The following is a 17,061-nucleotide window of genomic DNA, read 5'->3' as shown; positions in this document are numbered from 1 at the left end:
AACAAAATGCTGTCAGCATAATAATTTTGTTTGGTGTTTTTACGTTTTGTTCCAAAACTATAAGACCAACGGCAAAATAAACTTGATTTCCTTTATTGCCATTCGATTTTGAATCGGAATCATGTATTTTAAGCATAATTTAAAATTTGGCCAAAAATGAAAAAGTGGGAAGGGTATAGCCTTACCACTTTCGTCAAAATCTTCAAAAAACGACATCTCTTGAAATTCGACCAAAATCACACGACATTATTAAAATTGAACGCTGATTTCGATTAACCTATTGGTTTTCTCGTTATACCAGCCTTTTTTGAAATAAAATGAAACAAAATGCTGTCAGCATAATAATTTTGTTTGGTGTTTTTTACGTTTTGTTCCAAAACTATAAGACGAACGGCAAAATAAACTTCATTTCCTTTATTCCCATTAAATTCTGAATCGGAATCATGTATTTTAAGCATAATTTAAAATTTGGCCAAAAATGAAAAAGTGGGAATGGTATAGCCTTACCACTTTCGTCAAAATCTTCAAAAAACGACATCTCTTCAAATTCGACCAAAATCACACGACATTATTAAAATTGAACGCTGATTTCGATTAACCTATTGGTTTTCTCGTTATACCAGCCTTTTTGAAATAAAATGAAACAAAATGCTGTCAGCATAATAATTTTGTTTGGTGTTTTTTACGTTTTGTTCCAAAACTATAAGACCAACGGCAAAATAAACTTGATTTCCTTTATTCCCATTAAATTCTGAATCGGAATCATGTATTTTAAGCATAATTTAAAATTTGGCCAAAAATGAAAAAGTGGGAAGGGTATAGCCTTACCACTTTCGTCAAAATCTTCAAAAAACGACATCTCTTCAAATTCGACCAAAATCACACGACATTATTAAAATTGAACGCTGATTTCGATTAACCTATTGGTTTTCTCGTTATACCAGCCTTTTTGAAATAAAATGAAACAAAATGCTGTCAGCATAATAATTTTGTTTGGTGTTTTTTACGTTTTGTTCCAAAACTATAAGACCAACGGCAAAATAAACTTGATTTCCTTTATTGCCATTCGATTTTGAATCGGAATCATGTATTTTAAGCATAATTTAAAATTTGGCCAAAAATGAAAAAGTGGGAAGGGTATAGCCTTACCACTTTCGTCAAAATCTTCAAAAAACGACATCTCTTCAAATTCGACCAAAATTACACGACATTATTAAAATTGAACGCTGATTTCGATTAACCTATTGGTTTTCTCGTTATACCAGCCTTTTTGAAATAAAATGAAACAAAATGCTGTCAGCATAATAATTTTGTTTGGTGTTTTTTACGTTTTGTTCCAAAACTATAAGACCAACGGCAAAATAAACTTGATTTCCTTTATTCCCATTAAATTCTGAATCGGAATCATGTATTTTAAGCATAATTTAAAATTTGGCCAAAAATGAAAAAGTGGGAAGGGTATAGCCTTACCACTTTCGTCAAAATCTTCAAAAAACGACATCTCTTCAAATTCGACCAAAATCACACGACATTATTAAAATTGAACGCTGATTTCGATTAACCTATTGGTTTTCTCGTTATACCAGCCTTTTTTGAAATAAAATGAAACAAAATGCTGTCAGCATAATAATTTTGTTTGGTGTTTTTACGTTTTGTTCCAAAACTATAAGACCAACGGCAAAATAAACTTGATTTCCTTTATTCCCATTAAATACTGAATCGGAATCATGTATTTTAAGCATAATTTAAAATTTGGCCAAAAATGAAAAAGTGGGAAGGGTATAGCCTTACCACTTTCGTCAAAATCTTCAAAAAACGACATCTCTTCAAATTCGACCAAAATCACACGACATTATTAAAATTGAACGCTGATTTCGATTAACCTATTGGTTTTCTCGTTATACCAGCCTTTTTGAAATAAAATGAAACAAAATGCTGTCAGCATAATAATTTTGTTTGGTGTTTTTACGTTTTGTTCCAAAACTATAAGACCAACGGCAAAATAAACTTGATTTCCTTTATTGCCATTCGATTTTGAATCGGAATCATGTATTTTAAGCATAATTTAAAATTTGGCCAAAAATGAAAAAGTGGGAAGGGTATAGCCTTACCACTTTCGTCAAAATCTTCAAAAAACGACATCTCTTCAAATTCGACCAAAATCACACGACATTATTAAAATTGAACGCTGATTTCGATTAACCTATTGGTTTTCTCGTTATACCAGCCTTTTTTGAAATAAAATGAAACAAAATGCTGTCAGCATAATAATTTTGTTTGGTGTTTTTTACGTTTTGTTCCAAAACTATAAGACCAACGGCAAAATAAACTTGATTTCCTTTATTCCCATTAAATTCTGAATCGGAATCATGTATTTTAAGCATAATTTAAAATTTGGCCAAAAATGAAAAAGTGGGAAGGGTATAGCCCAGTGTATCGTATTTGAAAAAAAACGAGTATTTTAAAAATACAAATACTATATTTTAAAATACTCGTCCTTCAAAATACATTTTTTCTCCCAAAACCTCAAATACCAAATAAAATAAAATACAAATACAAATACAAATACAAAATACTTTTTTCCTTTATGGAGCAGTTGGACATCCTACGTTGCGCATTCTCCGCAAATGCGAAAATCAAATTTGTGTCCAATCTGTGGTACGCTGTCTACAGCGTCTTATGGGAAAACCAACCATTTCACTTTTAAAATATTGTTTTCTTCTCTATAACTATGTTTTACCTCACTGTTGTACCTAACAGTGGACAAATGGATAGATCTAATCAATAGCTATCCATTCTTGTAATTTTTTTCAAATATAGAGCTTATGGTTTACCGATTATAATTCATTCAGTCCACGATCCGTCAAACCACACCGACAAAAATATCCAATCGGTTTACCACTCGGTTAGGTATTTTTTAAGTAAAAATTTTACGGAAGTGGATAGCCCCCATCATCGGCTATCCATTTCTGTAAAATTTGTTTATTTAGACCTAATATGGTTACCTATAACGCTATTTTAATTTTGTGTACTGGGATAGAGGGATTACCCGAGACACGTTAAACCGCACCGACCTACCTACCTGAAAAATAGCTGATCGGTCATTACTCGGGTAGGTGCTTATCAAGCGGTTTTCTTTCGTTTAAAATACCCACTTTAAAAGATATGGCCCAGCCTTAACTTAAAATGGGTGAGCAAGTGAAGGAAAATAAATAAAACTATGATGTATTGCAAAAAACAAGTCAAATAGGGTACACAGTAATGATATCGGGTTTTGAAACCGGTTCCACTACCCGAATGCCCATGAGTGGAAATTCACAATTATTATAGTAATTTTAATGAAATTATACCATTAATTAATTAAGTAATATTCTAATAAATGAAAACAAAATTATAAGGTTAAAAGGCATTGTATTAAGGAAAGGAAACAGAAAGAAAAATAAACAATAATCATAAATAATAACAAACACAAAACAAAAAAATAACGGCTCGGGGTTTTGTGTTTTTGCCTGACAGGGTTCAGGTCCCTGAACGAGATGGAGTTGCAACTGAATGCGAAAGGCAAGTTGCGCTAGTAAAGCGAATTGAGCTGCCTATCTCTTGCTGCAAATTGTGGCCAGGGACCTGAACCCTATCAGGAGTTGTCGTCATGTTTTGCCTGACAGCGTTCAGGTCCCTGAACGAGATGGAGTTGAGTTACTTTCGATTCATACACTGTTGCCAATTTACAAACTTCAAATCTTTGAAAAAAAAGTATTTTGTATTTGTATTTGTATTTTATTCACTTTCAGCGTAAACGACCAATACAAATACAAATACTTTAAATAAGAAACAGCCCAAATACAAATACCGAATAAAATACGTATTTTAAGTATTTTATTTTAAAATAATTTTATTTTAATACCCAAATACGATACACTGGTATAGCCTTACCACTTTCGTCAAAATCTTCAAAAAACGACATCTCTTCAAATTCGACCAAAATCACACGACATTATTAAAATTGAACGCTGATTTCGATTAACCTATTGGTTTTCTCGTTATACCAGCCTTTTTTGAAATAAAATGAAACAAAATGCTGTCAGCATAATAATTTTGTTTGGTGTTTTTTACGTTTTGTTCCAAAACTATAAGACGAACGGCAAAATAAACTTCATTTCCTTTATTCCCATTAAATTCTGAATCGGAATCATGTATTTTAAGCATAATTTAAAATTTGGCCAAAAATGAAAAAGTGGGAAGGGCCTTACCACTTTCGTCAAAATCTTCAAAAAACGACATCTCTTGAAATTCGACCAAAATCACACGACATTATTAAAATTGAACGCTGATTTCGATTAACCTATTGGTTTTCTCGTTATACCAGCCTTTTTTGAAATAAAATGAAACAAAATGCTGTCAGCATAATAATTTTGTTTAGTGTTTTTTACGTTTTGTTCCAAAACTATAAGACCAACGGCAAAATAAACTTGATTTCCTTTATTGCCATTCGATTTTGAATCGGAATCATGTATTTTAAGCATAATTTAAAATTTGGCCAAAAATGAAAAAGTGGGAAGGGTATAGCCTTAACACTTTCGTCAAAATCTTCGAAAAACGACATCTCTTGAAATTCGACCAAAATCACACGACATTATTAAAATTGAACGCTGATTTCGATTAACCTATTGGTTTTCTCGTTATACCAGCCTTTTTTGAAATAAAATGAAACAAAATGCTGTCAGCATAATAATTTTGTTTGGTGTTTTTTACGTTTTGTTCCAAAACTATAAGACCAACGGCAAAATAAACTTGATTTCCTTTATTCCCATTAAATTCTGAATCGGAATCATGTATTTTAAGCATAATTTAAAATTTGGCCAAAAATGAAAAAGTGGGAAGGGTATAGCCTTACCACTTTCGTCAAAATCTTCAAAAAACGACATCTCTTCAAATTCGACCAAAATCACACGACATTATTAAAATTGAACGCTGATTTCGATTAACCTATTGGTTTTCTCGTTATACCAGCCTTTTTTGAAAAAAAATGAAACAAAATGCTGTCAGCATAATAATTTTGTTTGGTGTTTTTTACGTTTTGTTCCAAAACTATAAGACCAACGGCAAAATAAACTTGATTTCCTTTATTGCCATTCGATTTTGAATCGGAATCATGTATTTTAAGCATAATTTAAAATTTGGCCAAAAATGAAAAAGTGGGAAGGGTATAGCCTTACCACTTTCGTCAAAATCTTCAAAAAACGACATCTCTTCAAATTCGACCAAAATCACACGACATTATTAAAATTGAACGCTGATTTCGATTAACCTATTGGTTTTCTCGTTATACCAGCCTTTTTGAAATAAAATGAAACAAAATGCTGTCAGCATAATAATTTTGTTTGGTGTTTTTACGTTTTGTTCCAAAACTATAAGACCAACGGCAAAATAAACTTGATTTCCTTTATTCCCATTAAATTCTGAATCGGAATCATGTATTTTAAGCATAATTTAAAATTTGGCCAAAAATGAAAAAGTGGGAAGGGTATAGCCTTACCACTTTCGTCAAAATCTTCAAAAAACGACATCTCTTCAAATTCGACCAAAATCACACGACATTATTAAAATTGAACGCTGATTTCGATTAACCTATTGGTTTTCTCGTTATACCAGCCTTTTTTGAAATAAAATGAAACAAAATGCTGTCAGCATAATAATTTTGTTTGGTGTTTTTTACGTTTTGTTCCAAAACTATAAGACCAACGGCAAAATAAACTTGATTTCCTTTATTCCCATTAAATTCTGAATCGGAATCATGTATTTTAAGCATAATTTAAAATTTGGCCAAAAATGAAAAAGTGGGAAGGGTATAGCCTTACCACTTTCGTCAAAATCTTCAAAAAACGACATCTCTTGAAATTCGACCAAAATCACACGACATTATTAAAATTGAACGCTGATTTCGATTAACCTATTGGTTTTCTCGTTATACCAGCCTTTTTTGAAATAAAATGAAACAAAATGCTGTCAGCATAATAATTTTGTTTGGTGTGTTTTTACGTTTTGTTCCAAAACTATAAGACCAACGGCAAAATAAACTTCATTTCCTTTATTCCCATTAAATTCTGAATCGGAATCATGTATTTTAAGCATAATTTAAAATTTGGCCAAAAATGAAAAAGTGGGAAGGGTATAGCCTTACCACTTTCGTCAAAATCTTCAAAAAACGACATCTCTTGAAATTCGACCAAAATCACACGACATTATTAAAATTGAACGCTGATTTCGATTAACCTATTGGTTTTCTCGTTATACCAGCCTTTTTTGAAATAAAATGAAACAAAATGCTGTCAGCATAATAATTTTGTTTAGTGTTTTTTACGTTTTGTTCCAAAACTATAAGACCAACGGCAAAATAAACTTGATTTCCTTTATTGCCATTCGATTTTGAATCGGAATCATGTATTTTAAGCATAATTTAAAATTTGGCCAAAAATGAAAAAGTGGGAAGGGTATAGCCTTACCACTTTCGTCAAAATCTTCAAAAAACGACATCTCTTCAAATTCGACCAAAATCACACGACATTATTAAAATTGAACGCTGATTTCGATTAACCTATTGGTTTTCTCGTTATACCAGCCTTTTTTGAAATAAAATGAAACAAAATGCTGTCAGCATAATAATTTTGTTTGGTGTTTTTTACGTTTTGTTCCAAAACTATAAGACCAACGGCAAAATAAACTTGATTTCCTTTATTGCCATTCGATTTTGAATCGGAATCATGTATTTTAAGCATAATTTAAAATTTGGCCAAAAATGAAAAAGTGGGAAGGGTATAGCCTTACCACTTTCGTCAAAATCTTCAAAAAACGACATCTCTTGAAATTCGACCAAAATCACACGACATTATTAAAATCGAACGCTGATTTCGATTAACCTATTGGTTTTCTCGTTATACCAGCCTTTTTTGAAATAAAATGAGACGAAATGCTGTCAGTATTCACAATTTTTCTCCAACTTTTCAAATTTTTTTATTTATTTCAAAACTCTAGACAGTTTGTCCTAGTCGTAGAGAGTTTAATATTCAGACACAATTGAGAGCACTTTGATGAATAAAATTTTATGTAAGAGATCGGACAAACCAGTTGTCAAAATCTCAAAAAACATGATTGTCTTGCATACTGACACAACTGGTGGAGAATGTGACTAAAATTCATTATGTGAGACCATACTAACCGATTCCCATACCATTCTCGATGATCTTTAAACCGTAAAACCATGAGGCCAAGACGATTACGTCAATAAGCCTCATCCCTCAGTATTCGGATGGATCAAAACTCGAACGCTTCATTCAAGAAAGTCTAATTTTCTAACGGTAAACGTTTTAAATTATTGTAATTTCTTCCTCAGTGGGTGGAAGGGCGTGAGCCTGCGAGCTGGACGAGCAACTAAAATCCACGTAATTTTCATGATGGGCTTCAAAGTCTTCCAGCGAGCAACGGAGCTCACGGAATGTGGGACGGTCATCAGGATTTGCGCTCCAACATTTCAGCATCACTTCGTAACTATAAATAGAATTTAAAAAAAAATAATGTTAATGCCACCTAAGATGATTAGACTCGCAGCCTTAAAAAGTAGGTTACAGTTTTTCGGAGACATTATCTGGCCTCATTAACCGATTGCCAGACAGCAGATACGTCATCAGTTGTGCATCGGAGATATTGGCATAAGGGAATCCACCTACAGAGAAAGTTTTGATTCATTTTGTTGTTTTTAAGAATACTGAACCAATAAAAATAGTGTGAGAAACCTAGCGTGCAAATTTCCCACAGTACCACGCCGAAGGCCCAGACGTCGCTCAACGAAGAATACAAATTATCCGTCATGGATTCAAGAGCTAGCCAGCGAAGTGGAAGCATTCTTTTCCGCGTGTTTACGTATACACCGTGGCGTGATAGTCCAAAATCAGAAATTTTCAGCACACGGCCTTCACTGACCAACAAATTGCGAGCAGCTAGATCTCTACACGAAAAATTTAAAACCGGTAAATTTGAGTTTTTAATTGATTTGAATCATCGGTTACCGATGCGTAATTCCCTTCAACTCCAAATGTTCCATGCCCCGTGCAATTTGCCGGGCGAAATCATGTAATTCCTCAGTGTCTATTGTTCTGCTCGTTGGGAACGCTTTCAACAAGCCCCGATAATAGTTCGGTATAACATAAGACGAAGACGAGTGCGATGAACTAAGAGATCGATCGATAAAGCAATTAAATATTCCGGATGCTGCTATTAAAAATTATTTGCGTACCCAGTTGATTGCGAGCTCATCGAAGTGAAAATGTGATTCAGATGATAGGATTTTGAACTGTCTGATGTGCTGTGCGTAGCTGACTTTCTCGGTAGCAAGGCCACCGATGAACTTGATCCTCCTATGCTGGCCGATACGGTATCCGGATGATGTTGGACTTTATTGTCAACCGACCACACTGTAGAATATTGTTCAAAAACATTCAAAATAAACGATTTAACTAATATATTGTTGTTACCTTTTGATTGGTGATAAACTGTTCTCAAAGTTCTTAGATAATGGAGCAAATCCCCGTATGGAACGTATTCTAGGACCATCGAATACGGCTGGGTAAGGGTAACACATGCCAGCATAACGACAATGTTTTCGTGTCTACCCACGCGTTTCATCATAGCAATTTCAGCCAGAAAATCGTCCCTTTCATCCAAACCAACTTTCTCTGTGACAAAGACGCAGCAACAATCGTAAAAACGACATTGAAAAAGCTTTGATATCAACAATGAGCTTACTTTTCATTTGCTTGACGGCAACAAGAGTCGGACCAGGAAGGCCGGGTAGGTTTTCGACTGTTGCCAGGTGAACGCGACCAAACGCTCCTTTTCCGATTTCTACCCCTAGCTTCACTTGGCTAGGATCAATTTCATAGTCATCTACGATTTTGTTATTTCCAAGTAAATGATGACGTGGTTCCTAGTTTTAAAAGAATATCCATTAGACCGCTAGAATAATCGATCAAGTTGCAACAAAGTTTGACAACTCATAAATTTTTTCTTTTTTGTCTCCTTCTTTTCCTTTAATACAAGGAAGTCTAAAACTGGTTGCACTTACTTCCGACTCTCTATCCGCGTGCAGGACGTTCATCAAATGTTGGCAGGTACTACTGGAGCCATTAGTTAGCAAAGTCGTGCGTCGGCTGTCCCTATACGAAATCGATCATAATGACAGTTTCATCATTATAGAGTTTCGAAACTTTTGTTAACCCACGGATTATACACGGCTCCTTTACCGACAGCCAAATACCCCTGTACTATGGGAAACTTGTACTACCAATAATGACGTTATAGATTTTTGTTTTCACCAAAACTAAGTTTTAAGTTCAAGACGGACGTGTAATCAATCCGATGTTTGCACCAGAAAGTACTTCCAATCATTAGTCAAACGGCTTTCATCAAAGATCTTTATGGTACGTTTCTTCATAATAACAAAGTTCAGAGTGTGCCTTTTTTTCTTTTTTTTTTTTACCGACTCGCACCCATTGGTAAATACAAAGTACGTATTTTTTTGAAAAATTAATCCGTCTGGAAAGAAGCGGAGAAGTGGTAATCAAGAATGCGTCGTGGAATGTTAAGGAGAAGGCGTGAATCACTACCAGTGTGTGAAGCGACTGGAACAATCATAAATAAATTGAAAATTAAACCTGTGAAAATTTTGAGGAGAGCGAGAGTAACGCGCCGGGGTGTGATTGCCTGCTGCAGCAGTCGCCGCCATAAGGTGTAATCGTCGAAGAAAGCGTCTCCAACTGAGTGCAATAACGAGAGCTGTGACGGCCAAGAAAATAATGCCGAGGACGGCTGCGCTCACCATAGTTTCCTTTAAAAAGAGAAACAAAAAACAAAGGTATATACTGTTAGACGTAACAATTATACGAAAGCCGTGCCTTCAATAGACATGTGCCGTTAACCAGCATAAAGGTCGAAATCGGCTAGAGTAACGTTGATGGAAATTCAATTCTTAATGGAAAGGCAAAATAAATAAATTACAACAATGCTGAAAGCTGAATATGGAAAATCGTGCCTGACGTACGTTTCGCCTTCTAGTACATGTAATGGATATACCTTGTGCAAGCTAGGATCTTTTTCTAACTTCACATCTCCTGCAAAGAAAAACATTGAATTATTAATTACGGGATTTCACGATTAGCGCAGTGGAATATTTACTGTTCACGTAAACTTCAGCTATGTGGCCCTCGCAGTGGTGCGAGTCGTAGGCGACGATACGGATACGGTAATTGGAATGCATCTCTAAATGATGAATCGGCTGCTGGAAAAGGTTGAGACCCGGTACAACATTGTGCCTGTATTCTCTGACTTTCCGGAAAACAGGTCCGAGGCCAAGGACATTTTCCGCTCGTTCCACTCGTGCAACCAAAGTGGTGTCAGTGGCATCCCGCAATGAGGCTAGATACGACCATGAAACAAGATAGCTACGTTCGTCATCGAGTCCGGAAGCCGTGGTGATCTCGTGTGTGGCCAATTCTTCCGGTTTCGGCAAACGCGGACGTGAACTGCACCGACAGACTCCCTCCACGCAATCTAATTTTGGATACGTCCGTTATATTAACACGGAAAAAGCATTTAGTCAATAAGCGAACGGATGCCAACCTGGGACGGTAATGTTGACAAAGAGTGGGCGATCAGGAGGAATTATGGGTGATGCTTGGACACTGACGGCGTAAGAGCATCCAAACTGGACCAGATGATCTCCTTTCTTCGTCCCACTTCCGATTTCGATGGATGGCGTTTCCTGTATTTTTCATTGAATCAAAAGACAAAGAAGAAGATCTGTGAGCAAGTAATTACCCTTTACGGAAAATGAGCTCAGACTTACGCTGTACTCTACGTGATGAAAGAAATCCGTAAAGTGTTCGGTGCACGACGACGTGTCGCCCGTCGAACGAGTAGATGGAATCAATGGCCTTACCTCCACATTGTATCCCTCGGGTGGTTCTCCTTTTTATGCCATAGTCGGTACAGTAATTGACAAAACCTCAACTTCGTACTTTACCAATCACGTTGACACAACGTTGCACACACCACGAAGAGAGAGAGAAAAAAAAAACAAAATTCGATCAAATAAGATAATTACCGGTTGTCGGATGAAGCCATCGTATCACTAGTTTGAGACGTTTGTTTGCCACCGGATCTGATGGAAGGGAGGAAAATTCAGACGGATCTCTGGCAGATAACACAACCGAAACCGTCAGATTCAACCCACCGTTGTGGGCACCTAGGCGGTATGTTGAAAAAGTACATAAGGAGAAAGATCAAGAGGGATGGACTATAAAAAGACATGCAAAAATGCCTAGGGAAGAAGAGTTGTTGAACTCCTGGAATTCGATTTGGTCCTTTCCCTGTGGATAAACAAAATTGTCAAACTAATCGAATTGCAACCAAATTGAAAGTCAACAGGTTTGAAAACTCTTTGAGTCCATCTCGCTACCTCATCACGCACCAGCATCAACGCTGAACCGTTATCGTTAGATCAAGCGATGAACGAGCCCATTTCATTTTCTCGCATCGCTTCTTACAACGATAAACAAATAGTCAAATGAATTTCATCCAAGATATTAAAAACTTACATTGGATGAAAGATCTGGCTGAATAATCGAAGGTGAAACCGGTAACGAGTAGATGCAACCGGCAACGACGAGGATAAATAGCAGGAAATGCCATTGCCCTAAATCCATTTCGTCGTTAGTCCCGAAACCGTTGGCGGAAAAACGTGAGAAAGATCGTGCCAGGGAGTAGGGCTTACTGGCGTAGAAATTCTGTCCAATGGTGACTTTATTGCAGGTCTTGTAAGTCTAGAGAACTTGGAAGCTCTGACTTGCGCAGATGATCCGTTATAGAGGCGAAGGCTGGAAGAGAAATATGAGTTCTGCAAACATCAGGAAATGGAATATTGGGATGCAAAAAAAGTAAAAACGAGTAACTGGTATTATGAAAAAATAATAATATTCGTTCTTTGCGGAAAGCACGATCGATTTGATCTCGCGACTGATAAGAGGAAATTTCTCGAGGTCGGCTAAACGGTAGAAGGAAAAAAACAGAACAAGCGTTTGTTATCTTACCATTTTCCTGGTCCCCTCCACGTGTGGTAAACCTGTCACGATGCGAATGAAAAAGTCAGTGTAAAATAAAAAAACAGTCAATGGCCTTTTCCTACGCTGGACCGGATATGCCGACCGATAAAAATCCTGTCGCAGTAATAAGGTTATCGATCGCCTTTGTCTTTGTTTCTAAAATCCACGGTCCATTTGGCGTCAGCATCCGTAAATATTATTATTCATGGTAGCTTGTTTGTTTTTAAAAAGTAGGCGCTGGGATCTAAATAATTTCCTTTGAAATTCCAAACTTCAAGACTTCCATCGATGTCGTAAATTGAATAACTTATCTTCAACGCGGCAGTGGACTCACATTGTGGGCACGGACCACGGACGGTACACTCAATCTAACAAAAGGGCCAATAAAAGAAAGTATTAAAAAAAAAAATGGATGTGAACAACTTTCCCATTAATCTTGTCGTTCACTTCCTGCTAAGCTTTCAACTGATGGAAGCGGAGTATGCAATCGTGTGGGTGGCAGTTGACCGTCATCCGTTTCATAGTTGTTGACAAAGAGTCCGCTGTTTTGGAATCACGCCATGTGCTTCACATTACAGATCCAGCACTCTAATCAATTAGTCGTGGGGCACGTATAAACTTTGCCAACTGACACGTTTAGTGCAAAGGCTCTTGGCAAAGCACTGCCGTTGCAATGGAACTTTTTTTTTTTTCAAAGCGCAAAAAGGTGGTTTTTGGTGAGTGTGCGGTAGAAAAATCACGCAGATCGACTGTCACTCCTCTTTTGTTTCGCGAAGAAAGCCTTTATCCTTGGTTTTTGCAAGCTGGAACTTCCTTTTTTTCCGATTCTGAATGGGTTGAAGATTTAACTTTGGCCTGCAACCAACAAGTGTGTGCATTTTCTTTTCGATGTTCTATTCATTGAATTTGGGAGAACAGACTTGTTCTGATCATTATGCACATCGCTAACAAAATGCCTCACCTTTGCCGATTTTTTTTTTTCTTAAAAAGAAAAACATTTATTCATCATCATTGATTCATGTCTTTCAAAATAAACGTGAGATGCTGATGTAAAGTCAGGCAACTCGTTTTTGTTCTACAATATATGGAAGAACGAATTGTTACTGTTTAAGAGAAGAAACAATGTGAGATTCGGAAATTCGTTGCAATGGTCAAAAGTTAAAACGTGTGGGTTCCAAAAGGAGGAATGAGAAAAGGCAATGCTAGTCACAACTGTTGGTAGCCTCCAACACAGTTTTAAAAAAAGAGGATTCTATGAAATGTAAAAATTGCACCGTTTATAGCCGATGAGATGTCATGGCTGTGGCAGTCAATAGTAAGAGTGCCGACATCTGGATGAGCTTCGTTGGAGTTAATCCAGTTGAGCTGTTGCATCCGTCACCCGTGCACGTATAGACGCACGAGCGGTACTCGCGTTGGTCGCCTGGCCTCCGAACATAAGTGCAGTAGTTGTCCAGGAAACGTTCGGAACAGAAACGTTTTGCTCCGAGATTGCCTTGAACACAATTAGATGAATTAGTTTATCGGGACAGTTAAAGAAAAAACAAAACAAAACAAAAAACAAAAAGAAAGGGAACAAGCAAGTACCAACACCATAACGCAGCCAGAGCACATTACAAACTGCCCTTTAACACAAGGCAAAAAGCGTTTCATAACAATGCCGAATAATAAACACAGTCATGCCATTGTCGCTCAAAGCAGTACATGTTTTCAAATGTTATTTCTGGGATCGAGCACATCAACCACTCCAATAAACACATAATTTTTTGGCAAGCAGCTTTTCAGTCAACAACAGGAAATACCCGAAAAAATTCCAGTCGTTTTGATGCAATACTTTGCATCTGAAAGTGGACATTCCGTCACACTGACATCAGTGAATTTCGGGTCAAAAAACTCTCCGCAAGTGTATTCGTCTTCTGACGAACACTGGTAGCAACTGAGAGATTCGGCTATGGCTATAATGAAAAGATCAATCAACATGGTTAATACGATGACAATCTTCAGCATTTTCTCGATGCGACATGTAGACTTTTTTTTTAAAGGCGACTGGCTGGGTGCGAATCTTGTTGTTCCCTTACCTCAAAAATCTACTACAAATACCTCAAAAATCTACTACAAATACCTCCAAAAATGCCTGTCATCTTGACACAATATCTAGGTTCTGATAATGTGTTACATGGCAAAGAGCGTAGAAGATCTCTACTGGTCAGGTCTTCACTGCAGCGGATGTCTACAGCTGAGTCACACTGGTAGCATGACAAGCTACTAACTAAATGTCAATGCATCGCAAAACTGTTAGTTTCGGTTACACGAGAAAAAGCTCACAGTCCAGGTGCAGTGACAGAAATGAACAGGTTGATTTTGTAAAGGGAAATTTCTAGATATATGAAGACGCTCTAATCAACAAGATTCGCAATATACCACATATACAAGAATAAAACAAATATAAAATTTATAGTTAAAACTTAATGGAGAAATAAGTAATAATAAAGAAAAAGGGTTTCTGTAAGTAACTGTGGCTAATAAAAAAACTTGTTCCTGAATATTTTCTGAACCAAATCAACAAAGTCAATATGTAAAACTCCAGAGCTTGATTTTCAATTTTTGGCTAGGAAACAGGGAAGGGAAATTTAAGACAATCAGGAAAGACATTTTTGGAATGTGTTTCCTTATTGCAGTGCTACACCAGATGTTATTTTAAATATTTGATTTTCAATTGTCAAAACTGTTTTTCACACAAGCACCTTGTTCTTCAATGTTATCAGAGATACATACATGAAATGCTTGTGTTTTATGTGAAAAAAACAAAAGAAAAACAATATTTATGGAATTTTATGTTAGGCAACTCCTAAACAGCGGAAAGACACTGTGTCGGTGCACTTTCAATCAATATAATGTGAAACATCCAAATAGAATTTCATGTTGATGTTTTACTTTACCTAACGAAAAGAGACTCAGTTGTAGAATTATTGCAAACATGTACCCAGTTGAGGTAGCTAGTTTCATTTTCAGAAATGTATGGTTGTCACAGGAACAAGCAAGTAATTCCTGAAAGTAAGCGTTTAAAAATTAAAATTATGCGTACCACTTGGTTCAATTCGTTACAGCCAACGCCCCAATACGTAACGTACCACTAAAGATATATCTAAAACCAATGAACTTACACAGCACTCTACTGACAGTGTTGAGAAAGGAAGTGATAAGTTTCACTGAAATACTAAGATATTCATATTTCCAAACAACGGAAAAAAACAGCTATCCCCAAATCTTTCCTGGTTCCACTAACTGTAGCACACAAACGCCTCAGAGGTATGAAAGTTGCTGTTTCCATAGCAACTTTAGGCCAAAGGAGTTTTAAGCGCCTAATCTTCGCGCCATCTGGTAGTAGCGAAAACAGGTTCTACGCCATCTATTGATCTGAAATTCAGCATCTCAACGCCATCTATTGGTCTGAAATTCAGCATCTCAACGCCATCTATTTGATAAGTATCGTTCTTAACCATACGCGATTGATAACATTTACATGGAAAATTTAATTGATCCTTTTTAATATTGAAATGTAAAGAAAAAAAAAAAAAATTGCATTATCGTATTATCGCCATGTATTGTTCAAAGTAAACGAGCGCCTCCACGGAGATAGTGTTAAGAATACGACACGTAAAGGGAACAATTATGCCTCAGTTTGTTTCACATCTATGTGGAATGATTTTTGTTGTAGCTAAGGGAGCCGGCAAAAGACGGAGATTGCTAAGGGTAAAAATGGGGAGAGCAAGGGTAGGATCCAGATTGTAATTAACACATAATGCTGAAACTCAAAAAGGGCAAAGAAAGACACGGCGCCGTTTCTTGCATAAATCTGCCTTCTACAGCTGGCCACAGTCGACGATCTTAACGGGCTTGGCTGGTTTGCCACTAGAAGAGCCGCAAGCTTCAATCTGAAATAACAACACCATCATTTCCAGTTACAAATGTTGCTTTGAATTTCAAATTACCTGTCTGAGGAGCTCCATGCCCTCAACGACTTGACCAAAGACCACATGCTTTCCGTCCAACCATGAGGTCTTGGCAGTGCAGAGGAAAAACTGACTGCCATTGGTGTTAGGTCCAGCATTGGCCATGGACAAGATGCCTAAAACAAATCAAATGAAATTACACAACATGGTCAACTATACATTTCAGCGGGACCTTACCTGGGCCAGTGTGCTTAAGCTGGAAGTTCTCATCCTCAAACTTGTTGCCATAGATGGACTTTCCACCAGTGCCATTGTGGTTGGTGAAATCTCCGCCTTGGCACATGAATTGGGGGATGATGCGATGGAAAGTTGAACCCTTGTAGGTCATTCCACTCTTTTCACCGGTGCACAACGCTCGGAAATTCTCGGCTGTGCGAGGAACCACATCAGCGCGGAGCTAAAGACAGATAAGATTAAAATTCAGTGCACGAAATCAATGCGAGTTATTCATGACATCGTAGAGCCTTGACAACAAATATTACAAGTCATAGAAATCATTAGGGTACAGATTCTTAGTGTCATGCACGTGGCTCACAAGCCGCCATGTTGGACCACGCCAAACGGGAGGGATTGCAAACGCCGGCAAGAATAAATATGAACTATTTTTAAACTAGGACAGGTTCCAAAAATAAGAATAAAAAGTTCCAACAGTTACCTCCATGACCAATCGTCCAACATTCTGGTTGTTGATGGCGATATCGAAGAAAACCTTTGGGTTGGCCATGATTTTTTCGGTGTTTTTGGCGAACAAACGAGAGAAGGAGACTGCAACACGCGCCGTAGTCAAGTGAGAAGAGAGAAGCGACGAACGGCTAACGATAAAAGCCATGGCGCCAGTGGACAATGACGGCAATGGGTGGGTGCACTGCTTCAACTTAAGGCATTGGTCTCCAGGA

General features: G+C 37.0%; 3 protein-coding genes across 8 annotated transcripts; all 3 read right to left on the bottom strand.

Annotated features, from left to right (window-relative positions):
- Window positions 1-6,995: 6,995 nt before the first annotated feature.
- LOC116936395 (platelet-derived growth factor receptor alpha) lies at window positions 6,996-12,976 on the bottom strand. 3 transcript variants are annotated; one of them, XM_045177117.1, is made up of 17 exons: window positions 12,141-12,976; window positions 11,649-11,947; window positions 11,372-11,420; window positions 11,156-11,296; window positions 10,898-11,019; window positions 10,672-10,813; window positions 10,228-10,602; window positions 10,051-10,163; window positions 9,708-9,880; window positions 9,119-9,209; window positions 8,800-8,980; window positions 8,529-8,729; window positions 8,291-8,468; window positions 8,064-8,225; window positions 7,791-8,002; window positions 7,624-7,720; window positions 6,996-7,545 (listed from the first exon to the last, which is right to left on the bottom strand). In XM_045177117.1, the coding sequence occupies exons 2-17, from the start codon at window positions 11,754-11,756 to the stop codon at window positions 7,365-7,367; spliced, it is 2,526 nt and encodes an 841-aa protein (XP_045033052.1). In that variant the 5' UTR covers window positions 11,757-11,947; window positions 12,141-12,976; the 3' UTR covers window positions 6,996-7,364. The 3 variants fall into 3 exon arrangements, with proteins under 3 accessions (XP_045033052.1, XP_045033058.1, XP_032799430.2); XM_045177123.1 differs by having other exon boundaries at window positions 11,649-11,927; XM_032943539.2 differs by having other exon boundaries at window positions 10,126-10,163; window positions 11,649-12,976.
- A 146-nt stretch (window positions 12,977-13,122) lies between these two features.
- On the bottom strand, window positions 13,123-15,496 carry LOC116936394 (omega-scoloptoxin(05)-Ssm1a). 4 transcript variants are annotated; one of them, XM_045177153.1, is made up of 4 exons: window positions 15,284-15,496; window positions 15,092-15,200; window positions 14,275-14,421; window positions 13,123-13,647 (listed from the first exon to the last, which is right to left on the bottom strand). In XM_045177153.1, the coding sequence occupies exons 2-4, from the start codon at window positions 15,156-15,158 to the stop codon at window positions 13,430-13,432; spliced, it is 432 nt and encodes a 143-aa protein (XP_045033088.1). In that variant the 5' UTR covers window positions 15,159-15,200; window positions 15,284-15,496; the 3' UTR covers window positions 13,123-13,429. The 4 variants fall into 4 exon arrangements, with proteins under 4 accessions (XP_045033088.1, XP_032799428.1, XP_045033079.1 ...); XM_032943537.2 differs by having other exon boundaries at window positions 15,317-15,494; XM_045177144.1 differs by lacking the exon at window positions 14,275-14,421 and adding an exon at window positions 13,955-14,107 and having other exon boundaries at window positions 15,284-15,493.
- A 240-nt stretch (window positions 15,497-15,736) lies between these two features.
- LOC116936393 (peptidyl-prolyl cis-trans isomerase) lies at window positions 15,737-17,029 on the bottom strand. The gene is made up of 4 exons (XM_032943535.2): window positions 16,821-17,029; window positions 16,343-16,562; window positions 16,145-16,281; window positions 15,737-16,087 (listed from the first exon to the last, which is right to left on the bottom strand). Exons 1-4 carry the CDS (start codon window positions 16,992-16,994, stop codon window positions 16,016-16,018), a joined length of 603 nt encoding a protein of 200 aa, XP_032799426.2. The 5' UTR covers window positions 16,995-17,029; the 3' UTR covers window positions 15,737-16,015.
- Between the last annotated feature and the right edge of the window lie 32 nt (window positions 17,030-17,061).

Source organism: Daphnia magna, linkage group LG1 (assembly GCF_020631705.1).
Source record: "Daphnia magna isolate NIES linkage group LG1, ASM2063170v1.1, whole genome shotgun sequence".
NCBI lineage: Eukaryota > Metazoa > Arthropoda > Branchiopoda > Diplostraca > Daphniidae > Daphnia > Daphnia magna.
The sequence above is the reverse complement of the archived record's forward strand: the minus strand, read 5'-3'. Positions and strand labels throughout refer to the sequence as shown.